General features: G+C 38.0%; 1 protein-coding gene across 3 annotated transcripts; it reads left to right on the plus strand.

Moving 5' to 3' along the window:
• The first annotated feature begins 12,251 nt into the window (after nucleotides 1–12,251).
• Nucleotides 12,252–17,840, plus strand: LOC130730974 (glucose-1-phosphate adenylyltransferase large subunit 1-like). Of its 3 annotated transcripts, XM_057583133.1 has the most exons (16): nucleotides 12,252–12,389; nucleotides 12,517–12,832; nucleotides 13,140–13,262; nucleotides 13,418–13,591; nucleotides 13,816–13,908; nucleotides 14,123–14,206; nucleotides 14,303–14,358; nucleotides 14,442–14,535; nucleotides 14,650–14,762; nucleotides 15,098–15,170; nucleotides 15,292–15,372; nucleotides 15,581–15,667; nucleotides 15,893–15,997; nucleotides 16,114–16,220; nucleotides 16,754–16,814; nucleotides 17,277–17,840. In XM_057583133.1, exons 2-16 carry the CDS (start codon nucleotides 12,575–12,577, stop codon nucleotides 17,376–17,378), a joined length of 1,611 nt encoding a protein of 536 aa, XP_057439116.1. In that variant the 5' UTR covers nucleotides 12,252–12,389; nucleotides 12,517–12,574; the 3' UTR covers nucleotides 17,379–17,840. The 3 variants fall into 3 exon arrangements, with proteins under 3 accessions (XP_057439116.1, XP_057439118.1, XP_057439115.1); XM_057583135.1 differs by having other exon boundaries at nucleotides 12,261–12,832; nucleotides 14,442–14,487; XM_057583132.1 differs by having other exon boundaries at nucleotides 12,265–12,832.
• Nucleotides 17,841–18,835: the final 995 nt, after the last annotated feature.

The following is an 18,835-nucleotide window of genomic DNA, read 5'->3' on the forward strand; positions in this document are numbered from 1 at the left end:
ATTAATAAATAAAATATAGAAATTTCAACTCACTTATCTTCAATGTGATTGGACGATGAGTTATTTAACCCAAATTTTTTCATGAATAATTAATACAACCCCTATAAATAAACGCTTATATGATAACCACAAATGCACTCTTTTTTATAGATGGAAATATATATGCTACTTCAAGTTTTCACGGTCAAAACGAAGATATTTTACTTGCTACTTTGAAGTTTTCTTAAATTCTTTCTTCCATTTCATTTCGTAATCATAAATATGAATATATGATAGGAAAACAAGAAAAAAACAAGTATGAAAAATCCAAAAGTAATATGATAGTATCAAATAAGTTATAATAAAAACATAACTTGTGTGCTTTTATAAACAAAAAAGTAATTTAAAATTATAATGAATTGTAACTTTAATAGCTCTTTAAAAGGAACTTAAATAACGTAAAATATTATTTTCTTACTTTAAATTTATTCATTTTTTTAATTATTTTCCTCTTTCTCAAGTCATTTGAACATATTATTAAATAAGATAAATACATAAGAACATCTCTCTCACGTAGGACGGGAACATAAAAAATACACAAATCAATTCCCCTGTAAAAAAGTCAATTTTAGAGCAAGAGTCTCATTAAAACCTTCTCAAGTCATTTTCACTAATATATAATAGATCAAAAAATATATATAATTTTTTTCAAATAATACACAAATACATTATTGCGGAAATTTTAATTTTAAAATTATTTTGTCTAAATTATTTATTAATAATTTATATTATATTATTAATAATTTTAATTCTTGATATTTGTTCTTATATGAAAACATTACCTGGTTTCATTTTATGAGTGTCTAATTTGTTTATATATGCAAATTTGGTTTTTTATCATGAAGGATAGTGAGAAAATTTATGAAAAATGAAAAGTCATGAGTTTAATTTTTTTTTTTCAAGGAGATAAATAAGGGGTCTTCATTTCTACTATTGTATTTAATGTTATGGTTCATGTCTTCCTTACATATGTATATAGAAGATATATAAATTGAAAAGTTTAACAATTAATAATTAATATAATGAATAATAAAGTGGATGGGGTTTTTCTTTTAGTTTCAATTTTTTTATTTAATGTATTTAATGCAAAAGAAATTTATTATTTATTTATGTATTTAATACTATTTTTTCAAGTCTCCTTTACATATGTACTAGATATAAAACCCGTGCGTTGCACGGGTTTATTTATAATATTTTTTAAAATTATATACAATTATTATAGTTAAAATAAATATATAAATATTTAATTATCAAATATAATAAAATAGATAATAATTGATGTGTGACATTTCATTGAATAGAATTAGAGTTTTATTGGTGTAAATAATTAATATTACTCAAATTTAATAATTGATGTAAATAATTAATAGACATTTCATTTAATATTTTTTATATAATAATATAGAAAACAATTAATTGAATTTGAAATATTTTAAATCAAGTAATAATTTTTGCCCGGTTTGCGTCAAGAGAAGGCTTTTCGCATCGCATTTGGCGAGTTCTCCCGTTGTTCATTATAGCTTCGTTGTATTTGGACATCGCGGTATAGTTTTTTGTGTTCTTTTAGCCTTCCTCTTGTAATAAAAAAAATTAATAATTTTTTCATATCATAAATAAGTTGATATTTTTTACTTTATATCAACAATTAATAATTTTAACAATTATAAGTGTAAAATATTTATTAAATTTAACTTTATTCAACTTTGGTCATGGTTATTTTCCTCTGTTTATGCTTCATCAAATCAATTTTACTAATATAAAATCGATCAAATAATTTTTTCAATGCATACACATATTAGGAGCACAAAGTTAAAGAGGTGAAAAAGGTGCAAACAACAGCCTTTCAATAACCAGAGATAAAGTAAAAGTTAAACTAAGGAAAAAGATGTAATGTTACAGTTTGAATGAAAGAGTTATATTTAAAAAGTAATTCTGCCATATAAATCATAAAGTAAAAGAATTTTTTTTTTCACCCATGTCATGAAATGCTATTTATGTATATAGTTAAGCATACACATTACACAGTAGTACATGTGAAATACATGTTTCTTCAAGTTTTAGTATAAAATGAAAGGGAATGATGAAGAATAACTAAGATAAATTAAAAAATCAAAAAAATTAGTAAAAGAAAAAATGTGCAAAAACAGAAATCCTTTTAGATTTTTGTTTATACATACAATATATATTAGAGCCTCAAATTAAACACCTCAGCGTGAGCAAGGAAAAGGTGAGTAAAAAATCGAGAAGGGTTAAGCAAGGTGGGGTAAAAGGGTAGAAACAATGGTGGCTTTAGAGCATAAAAATATCAAAGTAGGTGAGAGAACAAAGAAGAAACCATAAAAGGACAAATAGGACTTTACCAAAGCAAGATATGAAAACAAATAACAAAAGAAATACATGTAGCACCCAAGATGGGGGTTGAATGAAAGTTGCATAAAACTCAAACAGATGAGGTGTATCTATACTTGAAGATTAAGCATTGAAGAATATGGAAGGTCTCACTAATTTTAAATAAGAGGATGAATGATTAATGACTCATAAAATATGAAACTGATCCTTATTTATAACTGATAGTATTAATTGAATTTGGGAAAAGGAATTGGTGAAGATAAAGATGACATATTTCCATTAGTTGAAGGGAATTTGCACTTTCAATAACAATATGTATTCAAATTTGCACTAAGAAAGATTGACATGCAATTATTATATATATTTTTCAATTATAGAAGCTATATGTATTCTTTTCAAGAGTTACATTATATTAGCATGTGCAACGTAAAAAACACGAAAAAATTAGAGAGATTCAAAAGTTTTTTTTTTTGAAATGGAGATTCAAAAGTTACATTATACTAAAAGTTGAATAGAAATTTGTTCAACTTCATTGTTTAAATGCTAGCATGTGTAACATAAAAAAAACAAAAAGATTGGAGAGTTTCAAAAGTTACATTATATTAAAAGTTGAATGGATATTTGTTCAACTTCATTGTTAAATGCATTTAATATTTATAGCTCAAGTGAGCTTTACATATAGATAGATAGATAGATAGATAGATAGATAGATATAGGTAGATAGATATTTTTTTTTTTGGAAAAACCAAATATATATATATATATATAATTACTTTGGGAAATAAGAGCCCCAAGGACAATATAGATAGATATATATTGATAGAAATTTTTTTATTTTAAAAGTATTTTATCTAAATTATTTATTAATAAATATTATTTTTTTTATTTTGATTTTTTAAATTTGTCAAATGCAAAGCTCAAGTCAATTTTAAGTCTATGAATGTTGTTATTTAATATAAGTAGTTGAATAGGTTTTTATAATACGATTTTTTCAATTTTAGTTTATTAAATTTTTTATTTTTTAATGTATTTAATATAAAGGTATGTGAGCTTTTATGGTTTAATACATTAATTGCATGCAAAAACACAAGTGTGCTTTACATATATATAGATATAGATATAGAAGATAGATAGATAGATAGATTGTAACAATTTTATATTCCATTCATTCCTGAAAGATTATTGTTTTAGGCATCTTTAAATATTTCAAAATATTTATTGTTTTATAAAGACATTGATTTTTTTCCACCTATACCATCATTTAATATTTTTTTAATTTTACAGTTCATGATTGCAATAATTTTATATATGTCTGACAAAAAATAAGCCAAAAGAAGTAATATAATCTTTATTTTCCATTAAAAAAAAAAGAAAGAAGTTTAAACTTCACATTTTTGATGGCTTAAATGTGGGTCTTTCCTTTTTTAAATTTCTTATTTTGTATAATTCATATATTGTGTGATAAATTTCAACTAATATTATTTGAATTTTATTATATATTTATATTGAATTTGATAGGATCACATTGCCATTTGTGGTTTTTTAAATTTGTCGCATAACTTTGTTTATTTTCCATATTTAAAATTTTATTACGGTTGAGAATCGCTATGGAACCTGTATGGAGATGGGGAACATAAATGAGGCAAAAATTCATCCTGTCATGGGGATGAGTGAAGCTCGGACGGAGAGCGGGAAACCTTTCCCAACCCCTCCCCACATCTTTGCCGTCCCTACGGACGTGCGTGTGATCAGGTCCACCAATACGCGGATGCATGTTAATGGACATATTGATTAGGGACTCTCCTTTCATGGATGCATCAATTTTTCTTGTGTAAAAAAGAAACGAAGATGCCATAGCTCTTATGTGACAATACAAACAACTAACATTTGTATATAAAAAAACAAAAATATATGCACAAATTGAGAATCTCTGGGTCATGGAAACTGTCACTTTAACTTTCCTAAGAACAGAACAATCTCTGCTTAGTGCTAACAACTAGCATCTCTGTTTATCTATCTTCCAATCGCATCCCAATCATATATTATATGTAACGCTTTATTCTTTGCAAATATGTCTGTCTGAGTCCAATATCTCCTATCAATTAATCACGTTTGACATACAATCACTTTCCACTTCCTCGAGGTTTTTTATATTGATAAAGGTAGCTAATTTCGAAATAGGCAACAAGGAAAGGACATTCTTCTAATTTGAATTGATATTTATTTCATCATGCCACTTTAGCGCTCACAAGTTGGTTTCAGCTTTAATACAAACAAATTAAAGCTAGAAAATGAGAAACTGGATTCCTGGTATAGAAACAAACTACTACTCCCTCCGTCCCTAATTATAAGCTAAAGTTGTAAAAATCACACTTATTAAGAAAGCCTTAATTGATGCATTGGTTTTCAAAAAAAATGTACAACTTTTTATGTTTACCCCTATTTATGATAACACTTTTTCATCATTGTACTACTAATGGTGGTGCTCCACTACCAATAAATGCAAGGGTGAATATGGAAAGAAATATTAACTTTTGCAAGGTTAGCTTATATTTAGTGACACAAAAAAAGTCTCAATGTTAGCTTATAATTAGGGACGGAGGGAGTATTATATTATGGCTATGATGATGAAACAAAGTCATAAATTGTTGTTCAATTAATTTGAAAAGTTCCAGCTTGCATGTTTGGTAACTGGACTGGGCGAGCCCCTAGAGGGGCAACGCCCAGAGTTCACACCGCCCCGTGGCGGGTCCCCAAGCCAGTAGGGTTGGGCCTCGTTCAGCCAGGCCCACACGGCCCATTAGGGACACTAGCATATGGGGGCCCAACACTACCTCTATAAATAGGTAGCAGATACCAATTGTAATGGACTTTTGGCTCATTTGATGAAATAACACTCGAAATTCAGCACTCTCTCACTCTCATTCTCTCTTAGCACAATCCCTCTACCTCTAGGTACCATACCTCTCTTCAATGTTCATTCCCAGAACATTTTTGGCGCCGTCTGTGGGGACCGTAAACTTTCTACTCCCATTCACGTGGATTGATTGTGCATGAAGTTACCTCTGATTGTGATTAGGCAATTCTCTGGTTTTCTGATTTTGATTCTGTGACTAGTGATTGGTTTTCCGATCGAGTTGGCATCGTTTCTGGTTTGGATGAAGGCTCGACGCAGGAGGCAACATCATTCACCAATGCGACAGCGGATTTCGCCGCCTCGGCGGCCTCATCGTGTGGTCCTGGATTCTCTGGTACGAACGACAGGAGTACAATCGCCTTCTCCTCCTCCATCACCTCCTGTACCACAACCTCCTCCATCGCCTTCACAGGTGGGATCTCTGGAGCGCTCACCAGAGAATTCACCTACTCCGGTACAACAACCGGCGGTGACACAGGAACAATGGCGCCATTTGATGCGCAGCATTGGCAACATCCAGCAGCGGAATGAGCATCTACAGGCTCAGTTAGATTTCTACCGTCGCGAGCAGCGAGATGATGGAAGCAGAGAAGCAGATTCCGTGGCTGAGTTCCGTCCGTTCTCGGAAGATGTCGAGAGTGTGGCGGTTCCGGATAACATGAAAACGTTAGTTCTGGATTCTTACAGCGGAGATTCCGATCCTAAGGATCATCTTCTGTATTTTAATACGAAGATGGTGATAATTGCGGCGTCAGATGCGGCGAAGTGCAGGATGTTTCCATCGACGTTCAAATCGACGGCGATGGCATGGTTCGCAGTGCAGGATGTTTCCATCGACGTTCAAATCGACGGCGATGGCATGGTTCGCAACTTTGCCGCGCGGATCGATTTCAAATTTCAGAGACTTCTCATCCAAGTTTCTAGTGCAATTCTCGGCGAATAAGAATCAGCCGGTGACGATCAACGACCTATATAATATTCGCCAGCAAGAAGGAGAATCACTGAAAGAGTACATGGCAAGATACAGCGCAGCGTCGGTCAAGGTTGAGGACGAGGAGCCTCGAGCTTGTGCTTTAGCATTTAAAAACGGTTTGCTACCGGGAGGGTTGAACAGCAAATTGACACGTAAGCCGGCGCGTTCGATGGAGGAGATGCGTGCTCGCGCCAGCACTTATATTCTTGATGACGAGGACGACGCTTTCAAAAGAAAGCGCGCGAAGTTGGAAAAGGGCGACACGTCTCTCAAGCAGCGATAAAAGGAGGAGTTTCAGATCGGTGGCAATGCGGAGGGGAAGGAACAGGGTGCGTTCACGAGAGAATGACAGGTCGAGATTCAGCGTGTAGAAGGGTGTTAGTTCTTCAAGGCGCATCCAGCGATGGCAGATCGGAGCAACACGGTTCAGACCGAAAATGAAGAGCGTCAACAGAGGTGAAGCTTCAGATCGAGGAAGCATGTAGGCGAGGGAGAGCAGATCGGTAATGACGAAGAAAAGAGCGAAGGCGAGGAATCTGTCCAGAGCACAATACATGAGGAGCAGAGCCAATCCCGAGCATGTTTGCTTTGGCGAGCACGTTTGCTTTGGCGAGCACGTTTTGAGGTTAGGCGGCGAGCAAGTGTTGTTGGCGATGGAATCTGGCAAGCACGCTATGGTTAAGATCGCTGGCAAACAAATTTTCCAATTCCTTCAAACTTTTCCTCCATCTTTCATTTGATTCTCTTCTCAGTTGTTGTATTTCCTAATTTTCTTATTTTGAAGTTGATATTAGAAGTTATATTGTCTTCACTGGTTTTGATTCAGACAGAGAGGAGCAAATCGGATCAAAGAGAAGGAGTGGGTGAATTGAGGCACACCATTAAAGTTTTGTGAAACTTGGAAGACTCTTCCATAAGCGGTTTGTTATTGGGTGGGACAAGCTCCTGATGGCGCGATTTAGTTACAAAGTGAAACAAGTTTCACGATGAACTAAATTAGCCCCGGAAAAGCCCACGTAACAACCGGATTCATTGGCGATGTGTGGGGTACAAATTGCCCATTCTACTGAGCACCGCTTTGGTAATCCAACTGGCCATTGGAACCCAAAGCACTGAGTCCCGAAATGGGACGATCACACCAAGGGTGGCGACCTACCGCTAGGGTGGTGACCTCATGCCAAAGGGTGGCGACCAAACGCTATGGGTGGCGACCTGTAAGACTCAGTTTTTAGACACACAAAAGTCGCCAAAAGGGTGGCGACCTCACGCTAAGGGTGGCGACCTACCGCACGAGGGTCGCGACCTACCGCAAGAGGATGGCGACCTACCGCTAAAGGGTCGCGACCTACCGCCAAAAATGAGGGTAGCGACCTACCGCAAAATGGTGGCGACCTACCGCAAGAGGGTCGCGACCTACCGCAAGAGGGTCGCGACCTACCGCCAAAAATGAGGGTAGCGACCTACCACAAAATGGTGGCGGCCTTACGCTGAGAGTGGCGAGCAAGTCAAACTAATTTCCTAAGGCACAAAATATCCAACGGCGATATAAAAAGCTATGGCGAAGGGTTGCTTAAACATAGACGAATGGCGGAAAAGTACACTACAAGTCGCTGTCCAGAGGTGTTGGTCAATCAGGGGAGGATCGTCGGGACCAACCAGTCCTTCGGCGGTTATCTCTTTCATTACTCCCATGGCGCTAAAGTCAAAATTCGGGTACAAATGTTGGGCCTGATCTTTGGCGAGGTAGAAACCGCGCTCGCGGTTGTCAAGGGCGATGTCAGCGGCTTGTTCCCTCGCCTCAGTGGCTTTGGCCTTCTCCGTCGCAAGCTCGTCCTCTAGCCTTTTGATCTTTGCCAGTTGGGAAGCAATCTCAGCATCTTTCGTGGCGAGGGCCTCGGCATGAGTTTCGGTCGCTTTCTTGATCTCCTCGGACGTAGCCTGCATCACTGCCTCCATGTCAGACTTCGCCAAGGCCAAGGACTCCGCAGACTTTTTCTCTTGCTCCGCCAACGCCTTCTTCACTAACTCCAGCTCAGCACGCAGTATGGCAAGCTCTGACTCCTTAGCAATCAGCGCCTCGCCTCGGGCGATCAAGTCCTTCTCAGCTTGCTCTTTTTCCTTTTTGCAAGCTTGAAGGCTTGCATCAAGCTCGTCTGTTTCTTCCTTCATCAGCGCCAGCTGATCCTCCAGCTCGCCGATTTTAATCCCCGACGTGCCAATCATCTTGTCGGCATAGACTTTGTCTTTTCCTGCCTGCGTCGCCAGTTTGTCGAAACGCTTTTCCCAAGCATCGGCGGCTTCTTGATGCTTAGCACTTTCGGCCTTCAACCGCTCAGCTTCAACGGTGGCGGCATTGAACTTCTCAAACGCGTGGGCAAAGATGCACCCAGCGCGTAGGAGGCAAGCAAGAGTCTCCTCCTTGGTGTCATTAAGGCCCCGACTCAAAACTTCTTTTTCTATGGCGTCACGGTTAAGACCAGCAAGTAAGAATTCTGAGGGTTCAATGGCGTTGGGGAGCATATTATAATAGCTTGAAGAACCGGCCTCGGGAGCAGGGGCTTGTTCAATTTGAGCCGCTTCAGAGGTAGTGGCAGCGCCAGGACAGGATTTTTCCCCTTGATGAGGCGGGGGAGGCATGGAGCTCGCATCATGTGTTGAGGGCGGGCTAGGAGGCGCATCTTGGCGAGAGGGAGACTTCGGGGTTTCATTTTCTTTTTCCTTCTCTCCAACAGGAGTGTTGGAAGTCGCAGCAGCTTTTGTGGCGTTGACACCGGCGAGTTTCTCGGCAGCTGAGGATTGAGAAATGTTGGTGGTTGTGGCACCGAAGGAGGCGGCTGTGGCGCCAGCAGAGGACTTAGCGGCAACAACAGCGGTCGCACCGGCGGTGGCAGGAGTAGAAGCTGGTACGGTGGTTGGCTCGATAGCCGCGGCGGCGGAGGCTTCAGTGACATTTTTGCCTTTAGGCGCAGCAGCAGTGGTGGGCTGGGCGCCAGGGTTGGATGTGCCGGCGCCGGAGGAGGCTTTGACCAATCTTCTCCTCTTGGGAGCTTTGGTGCTCTCGGCTTGGTTCTCAGCACCGCCCCGTTTTTTCACGTCGCCCTCAGTGTTGAACTTTGGGGAAAAGCGAGCCATTCTCCTCTCGCGGGCCTTCAGGAGCTCGGCGTTCGTGAAATTCATATCTTCTGTAACAATAAAAAATACGATCAGTGACAACATAGGAGACGAGAAAGGAAATGTCAATAATAAAAGTGAGTTATGGGCAACCTAAGTATCTGAGAGTTCTTGAGAGGTCAGCGCCCTCAAGGACTGTTGTGCAGTCAAGGATGGGAAGTGGGGCAAGGAGATTAAGAAAGGCTTTGTCGTTGGCGGACAAAGATTCCACCGAAGGATCGGTGATCCCATTGGGCTTCTCCGTCCAGTAAAGAGGAAAAAGGGCGGTCCCGTCTCTAAGGGTGAATGCCTCTGGGTAGGCGGGATGAACCGCCACACGGAAGTACTTCCGTGCGAAGGAGGACTTCGCGTTACTTTTGTGAGGGTGCAAGCACTTCCGGCCGGCTCGGGCCTTCAAGGAAATCCATCCTTTGTTTTTAATGGACTTGGGGTCGACGTCGTAGAGGTAGAAGAAACTGGTGGGGGATGGGGCGATGCCAACAGCGGCGCTTAAGATTTCAAAACATCGAATGAAGGCCCAGGCGTTAGGGTGGAGTTGGCAGGGAGCCGCGTTGATGTCGCGGAGGACGGTTTGGACAAAGGGTGAGAAAGGAAGCCTGATTCCAAGCTCGCTAAACATGTATTCATACGCAAAGAAAAAATGGGATCTCTTTACGTCGCCGTCTGGCTTATGAAGCCAGGGGCGGTCCTCAGGACTGCAAATCCAGATCCTGAGTTTGGCGTCAAATTCATCGTCATTAGACAAACCACCCAGGGAGTTCACGAACTGCACGATGAGATCGCTATTCTGGAAAATAGAAGGTTGGTCTATAGCCTCGTGAGTGGGGGCTATTTGGACTGGAAGGGGCAGAGTGGCGTAGGTTTTTAGTCGGTAAGGTGGGATCTCCGGGACCTCTAAACGGAGGCCGCCGGCGGCGGTGGCATCAGGGTCGCTTCCGGAGGAAGAAGAGGAGTGGTTGGGGGAGGTAGGGCTTGAGGCCATTTTTAGAAGATAGTGAAGTGAAAGAAAGGGAAAGATGAGTATGTGTATGATGCAAAGATAAGGACAGTGGGACTCACCGGAGTAGGATGTGAAGAGTGGGTAGCGGAAAGGGTGATAAGCGACGGCTCCGAAGCGGAAGTGGGCAGAAGGAGTTTGGTAAGCGATTAGGGAAGTAAAGAGGGGTCTCGGAAAGGGATGACTGTGGGGAAGAAGGGTTTTTATAGGAGAAGGGGGGAAGCTGGAAGGGTGACGCGTGTTGGACGCATGTGGAAGGTTGGAAGTCATGGAGGTTTTGGGGAGGTGGGTCACGTGCAATGGGGAGTTACTGCGCACGATGGGACGGTTATGAAAGGTGGAGTGACGGTTCCGGAGAAAGAGGGGAATTGATGTAACCAACACGTCACGTGGGGCAGTCACGTGGGGCAGATAGGGATTTGAAAGGGTTTTAAAAGAAGGGAAAGCGCGAAAAGCCTCGCCACTATAAAGATCAAACACCATCGCCTGACAGGTGACACCAACAACAAAGTTCAGTCGCTCCAACTTATCGCCAACACGAAGTAATCGTTCTCGCCGCTTGTGGACTTGTGGACTTGCCAGCTCGGGTTGCTCGTCAGGTCAGTGGATCGGGTAATGAGGCGGGCCACCACGACTCCTTAATCTTGTAGGCGTTTGTACACCATCTTTCTAGGTCCCGCGACAATCGGAGATTCATGTATTTGCGTATTTCCTTGCGCCATTGGCGGTTTGTGTTTCATTTGCGCCATGTCGGCGACCTACACGCTTTATACATTCTTTGTTGATCCCGTCAAGTAGCGTGGCTAGGTGATCTTCTAGGCGGGGAAGCTATTGCAACTAGAAGCTTGGGAATAGTTCCTGCGCGTTGGTCGAAACCGCCAGCCGAGGAACGCCGTACCAAGTGGAAAGTGGCAACGGGCGACCTGCTAGGGGGATCACAAGGGGACAGAGATTGACGGTCACATTGTGGAGACACACTTCGCTCTCCTGCTTCGAGCTTGTGGACTTACGGACCAAGGGCGCTCGTCCTTCATCTTTTCACGCCATGTTGGCGACTTGGATTTTTTGCATACACAATGGATAAGCATTAGGCAGTTATAGTTTTCTTAAAGACACACTTAGCTCTCATGCTTCGAGCTCGGTGTCTTGTGGACTTGTGGACTGGGCGAGCCCCTAGAGGGGCAACGCCCAGAGTTCACACCGCCCCGTGGCGGGTCCCCAAGCCAGTAGGGTTGGGCCTCGTTCAGCCAGGCCCACACGGCCCATTAGGGACACTAGCATATGGGGGCCCAACACTACCTCTATAAATAGGTAGCAGATACCAATTGTAATGGACTTTTGGCTCATTTGATGAAATAACACTCGAAATTCAGCACTCTCTCTCACTCTCATTCTCTCTTAGCACAATCCCTCTACCTCTAGGTACCATACCTCTCTTCAATGTTCATTCCCAGAACAGTAACATTTCTAAAGTTTATTCCAAAGTCAGAATCAACTGTGGGAAATATGTTTTTGTGAGTAGTTTCTGAGTTAAAAAATTTATTCTAATCCAAACATGTTATAAATTGATGATTAGATTCATCAGACCAAAACCTCAAAAAAAGAAGAAGGAGGGAATTAAACATCGACAAACACAGCTTGCATTTAGGAAATGTAGTTTTGGCAGGCTTTTAGTGTAGTTTAAGCTGCTGAGAATCTTTAGAAACTTATATCTCGGTTACTTTGTGCTGTCTGATATATTTATGTTTCTGGTTCACATGAAAAATATTAGAAAAAGAGTGAGTATGTTGGTTTTGTAGTACTAAGCCATTCCTTGCTCTACCTTGAGGGAAACCCACCTTGCTTTGATTCTTTTAAATACACTCATGGTAAAACATGTTTAATGGGCAAAAACCATGAACCTCCCCTTTTTCTCTTCCCTTGTGCATTGCTTCAACACCAAGGTCTTGTGATGTTTCTTATTTCAGTTTATATATATTCCCTTGCTAATTATGGATTATTGGATTGTTGGAGAGCCAATTAATGCTCTGATATGGCTTGGTTTTTATTTATTTGGCTTTTATATTTTAGATAGATAATCCATTTAAGTTAGCTCTGCTTGAGAGAAGAATCAAAGAAGATTTTTGTAATGGTGTGTGTCAATTTGGAAATGATGATGGCAAGTGAGTTACATGGAATTCCAATGATGTTGGGTTCAAAGAGACCATATTTCCACCATGACAAGGTTCTGTCTTCTTCGTTCTCAGTTAGTAAGGTGAATTTATTGCATTCAAAGAATGCAGCATTTGGTTTTCCCTCAGGAAAATTCTCAAGTGTTACTCAGAGAAAAACAACTAAAAGATCTTTGGCTACTTCTACTCTTGCAGATGTTGCAAATGAATTTATGGTAAATTCACTTTCATTCTACTTCCTAAATGATGTTGTCTTATAGAATGTTTTGTTCTACGGAGAAATCTTTAGAATCACTTATGGTTAGAAGCTACAAGTCTTACCGATTGAGTAAATGTGCGTTGAATTCTGAGAAAATTGTGAAACTAAACATGGACTTAGTTCGTGTTACTAATTTTGTTATTTGATTTTACCTGGTTACTCAAATATAAAAAATTACTCATGGTCATGTAAAGCTTGTTCTTTTTAACAGGATATGAGAACATGAATATGAATTCACCTATATAATATTAATTGCCTTTCAGGCCCTTAGATCAGCAAGACTTGGAGGGCCAGCAGCCAACTCAAAAACTGTTGCATCCATCATATTGTGTGGTGGAGCTGGAACTCGTCTATTCCCTCTAACTCAAAAAAGGGCTAAACCTGCTGTAAGTTATTAAATTCACTAATCTATTTGTCTTTTTAGCGTGTGTTTGGATTCTAGTTGAGTGCTATGTGAAGGGATTTTTATCTCAATGTTAAAATGTTCTTCCAGAACTAGGCTTAAATTTATCTGTTCTTTGTGTCATTTTATGATGCTCAGGTCCCAATTGGAGGATGCTATAGGCTGGTGGACATACCATTAAGTAATTGTATCAATAGTGGAATTAATCAAATTTTCGTCCTTACACAATTTAACTCTCGGTCCCTCAACTGCCACATTGCTCGAACGTATAATCTAGGAGGCTGCGTCAACTTTGGAGGTGGTTTTGTTGAGGTACGCCTCACCATCACTCATTATATCTCTCATTTCTTTTTTTCTTCTTTTTCACTCTAGATGGAGGTAGAAAGGAGTGTGAATAAAACATTAGTGTTATTTTTCAATTTGTATTTCATTGTTATAGTTACTATTTTTTACCTTGCCCTTGATTCATGCCTAGGGCTACACACTTATTTACAAGGTGTACATTACTTACATAGACTAAAAGTTTGTTGTGGTAGATATTGGCAGCAACTCAAACACCTGGTGAATCAGGAAATAAATGGTTTCGGGGTACTGCTGATGCTGTAAGACAATTCCTTTGGATGTTTGAGGTATGCCATAATTATTTTTCCTATTCAATTCATAAAATTATATTTGGCAAAATATTCCTTTTGTATAACCACAAGTTTAAGATATGAGTAGAAATGGATTCATGTCATTCCTACATTTGTGTTAGAAGTATAATATAAAATTATTCTTGTATCTTCACCGGTATTTGGTTCATGACAATTTAAAACTCTGATTGAGTTTCTGGAACTTGGGTAGGATGCTGAGCATAAAAACATAGAGAACATCCTGATATTGTGTGGAGATCAGCTATATCGAATGGACTACATGGAACTTGTGCAGGTTGACGTTATTAGCTGTTAATGTGGTTTGTTTTTTTTTTCTGATTAATTAACTTTCACTGTGAATATTTCACTTGACAACTAATCTCACCTGCAGAAGCATGTTAATTCATGTGCTGATATATCAGTATCCTGTCTCCCAGTGGATGCCAGGTATTACAAGTAAAGTTTCTTCTAAGGCCAATCACATATTCAGGCGCTGAAAAATTAACATTTTTCTTCTTTATGACCTGTAGTCGCGCCTCTGATTTTGGACTAGTGAAGGTTGATGAAAGAGGACGGGTACGCCAGTTCTTGGAAAAACCCAAGGGCGAATCTTTAAGATCTATGGTTGTTATTCTTTAAATTTCTACTTAAAATATTGAGTGGTGATTTGTCCACTACAAATTCAGTTTTTAATATGAAATCATCTCTCTCTGATTGATGATGTACTTGTTCTCACAGCATGTAGATACAAGTGTTTTTGGATTATCAGCTCAAGAAGCCAGGAAATTTCCATATATTGCATCAATGGGTATATACGTGTTTAAAATAGATGTACTGCTAAAACTTCTCAGGTAATTAAGTTTCTTTGTTCAAATATCAGTTTAATAACTTGGAGGTGATTCTATAAAATTAGTATTGATCTAATGTACATAAGCACACAAATATGCAGCAAAAGATATTCTGATGTTGCTCATATATATCAAGTTCTAAGAATCCGTAGAGTTAGAAATGTTGGAAATTCAAGAATGAGTGATAAGTCCAACATTGTATAGAAATGGATTAAGCATGGTTACATCAATTATACTGTCAAATATGGAAAACTTTGGATGAACCAATGACTGTTTTTTATTCTAAACTCAGATAAATATGATGTGACTTTCATTTTTCTTTGATCATGAATTTGTAGGAGTAGTTATCCTAATGCAAATGATTTTGGATCCGAGGTCATTCCAATGGCTGCAAAAGATTTTAATGTCCAGGTAAGTAGGTAACTGTATTTTGCTGAATGTTCTCTCAAACTAGTCTTTGAAGAATGCCCTGAGCTATCATATTCTGTTTTAATAGCTGATAATCAAATTTAGACCTTCTATTTCATCACAGGCATGTCTTTTCAGTGGTTATTGGGAGGATATTGGGACTATAAAATCTTTCTTTGATGCAAACTTGGCTCTTATGGACCAGGTAGGTTTTTTAGCATTTAGGAGTTGAAAACCAAATCTTTCTTTATAGCATGTTTCGACCAATTTCCCTTTCCTCAATTAACTCTGACAATAAAGCTACTCATAGAAAGCTTGTCCCCATATTTGATTTTGTGTTTAGAATCAATCATAGAAAGGTTTTCAAACATGCACTTATACAAGCTGCAATTTATTGTTCTTCCATGTTGAAGCCGCCCAAGTTTCAGCTGTATGACCAGTCAAGACCTATTTTTACTTCCCCTCGTTTCCTACCACCAAGTAAAATGGAGAAGTGCCAGGTAAGACTGTTAAGTTTTATAGCATGTTTGGATCAGTTTCTCTTCATTCGAATGAATTCTGAAACTCAAAAGCTACTCACAAAAGCTTCTATCCAGAATTGATTCTGGCTTCAAAATCAATCGTAAAATAGTTTCCTAACATACACTATTGCACCTAGTCCAGATAAATGAATTTTTATGATTCTAAAGGGACCTAATGAGATTGTGCAATAACTTAAATTGTAGGTATTAAATTCCTTGATTTCAGATGGTTGCTTTTTAAGAGAGTGCAGTGTTGAACATTCCATTGTTGGAATCCGCTCAAAAATTGATTCTGGAGTGCAGCTAAAGGTAAACGTTTGTTTTCTTAAATGGAGATCATGAACAAAGAGTTTCCTTGTCCAATGTTCTCATATTTTTCATTCCTGAACTCTTACTTAGTACTTACATTTATGATTACTTTACAGGATACATTGATGATGGGTGCTGACTATTACCAAACAGAGGCTGAAATAGCAGCTCTTTTAGCAGCTGGAAATGTTCCAATAGGTATTGGTAAAAATACCAAAATCATGTAAGAATCCTGAAAAGGCTTTGTCATAATTTCACATTATACAGCAACATGCATGAACACAGCTACATGACGTTGAAGTACACTAAGTGCATGTTTGGAAATCCTTCTATATTGGATTCTAAAGCCAAAATCAATTATGGGGAGAAGGTTATGTGAGTAAATTCTGGGTGTCAAAATTGATTCTGAGAGAATGTAAATCGATCCAAACAAGCTAATATACTTATGTGCACATAGACACATAAAGAGATATAAATAAAATGATGAAAATAAGCAATTTGCTTTTTCCCTTAATGCTGGGATTGAATTGGAGAAGTTCAAGTTCTATAACAAGCTTCACTTGACCTGCTGTGTTGACCAACATAATTGTTATCACACTTGTATTCTTCTAAAGTAGAAATATATACAATAAGGGTTCATATGATATTTCTATGTGGAGTTTTATCATGACTGTTTCTTTCTCTCCTGTTATGAATTTTCCTAGATTTCATACACATGCTAGTCTATGTTATGACTCATGCTAATCTTACATGCAGGAATTGTATAATTGACAAAAACGCAAGAATTGGAAACAATGTAATAATTGCAAACAAAGAAGTGAGTACTAATTTAGTTGTCTATGTTCTCTAATTTCTCCAGCCAGTTTCTTTTTGAAGTTCTTTCTTTTTCTTTCTTCCAAAGAAGGGGCAAATGGTTTCTTTGTAAATAGTTGAAGATTTCTCTACATCTAAGACCTTTGAGAGAGACCACTGTTTAACTTCACTTCCACAAGTGTAGCATGTTACATGTCAATATATGGCTCGCATGAGTTGCATATATCATATATGTATACACACATAGCATCTTTAGAACAACTTCTCTTCCGTCAAAATCAATTCTGAAATACTGAGAAAAAAAATTACCCTTTGACACATCATAGTTAAATTGAAGGACAAAAAATACCAGATGATTGAACATCCATGTAAAATTGTTTACACTGTGCGTATGCTAATTAAATTCTAATATTACTAACTAATATTTTCTCTTTCTTTTTCTTTGGCTAAAATGATTGGGGTGCAGAATGTACAAGAAGCTGATAGACCCTCAGAGGGGTTTTATATTCGATCAGGGATCACAGTGGTGTTAAAAGACTCTGTAATAAGCAATGGTACAATCATTTAATCATGGATGCTTATCAAGAAGTCATGGGAAAACACAGCAACAAAGACACAAACAGAGGAGGGTATATAATATACCATCTTCAAACTTGTGCTCTGAATAAATTTGAAGTTCCTGGAATAAGGTGGCACGTTTCAAATTTTGATTCTTAGATCATGGATGTCAAGAAAGGGCACATTCACTTGGTGGAACAATTTTTGTCAGCTCATTCAACAGAGGGAGCAACAAAATTGTGCAGGCAATCAAATTCTTTAATGGGTTTATTTGTATCGCTGCTATAAGCCAAAATGGTAAATAATGACATGAGATTATTTGTATCATTGAATTTTACTATTCAAATATGAGAAATGTACATCTTGCGCAAAAATAAAAGCATATATCAATGTGATATAATATATATGCACCGACAATGTAATTTTTTTTTACATATTTCTTACAAAATAAAAATACATTATTATTGCATAATTATTAAACTCTTGTATACTTTCATGACCAAAAACTCTTGTATACTTCTCCAATGATAACCAAAAAAACTTTTGTATTATTTTCCATTTTTCTACAAAGAAAATCTTGCTATGAGTGGAACGAGCTCGAGTTTCTTAGACATGTGGTTATTTGGTCAACCGTCAAATTCATGTGTATAAAAAACAGTACTATTGTGAGAGGTATTACTTTAATTCGTAAAAGATTAGTCTCTCACCTACGAGTTATTACTTTAATGCCTAAGATATTAGTTTCTCACCTATTTAAAGGGAAAATAGTCTTAAAAACAAAACAAAAACCCACCTTCATCAATTATTAATAGAAAAAAATTTAGATTAAAGAATCACTACCAACAAAAGCCTGTAAAGTGTTCTTTTTTCCTGGTTGGGTAAGTAATAAAAGACAGAAATTGACTTATTAAGTGTGAACAAAGGCAAGTGCCAAGTGGTACCACATCTCAAAATCCTTAGGACAAGAATTGGTCCCCCTTGAGATGCGACGCCACATACCAATTGCCAGCAGCTTCAGCTATGGCTGCAACCTGTCCAATCCCATCTTGAGTCAACTCTTCAAACTATAATGCATATTACATGGTTTACAATTTTTTATTTTATTTTGATTCATATGGAAACAAAGCTGACAGTTAAATTTCAAATAAAATAACTAAAAATTGTCAAAAGTTAGATCGTTGTTGACTAAGTCTGAGCAAAGCAAATTATCCTGGGAAGAAACAGTAACAAAAAATTAAACATCTAATGTTTTGCATTTCAAACCTATTCAAAACAGTGAATTATTAGATTTGAACCATTTCTATATTTGACTTAATTGCATTTGTTGTCATTATAGTTTCAATTATGCAAGCATGATTTTAACCCTGTAGTGTCAATTGCTCCAAGTAAGTCTCTTTACTTTTGAAATTAAACAAATTTGAATCAAAAATTAATTTTAACATATAAGTGATACAAATCATCTTTAGA

The sequence above is a fragment of the Lotus japonicus genome, chromosome 1, assembly GCF_012489685.1.
Source record: "Lotus japonicus ecotype B-129 chromosome 1, LjGifu_v1.2".
NCBI lineage: Eukaryota > Viridiplantae > Streptophyta > Magnoliopsida > Fabales > Fabaceae > Lotus > Lotus japonicus.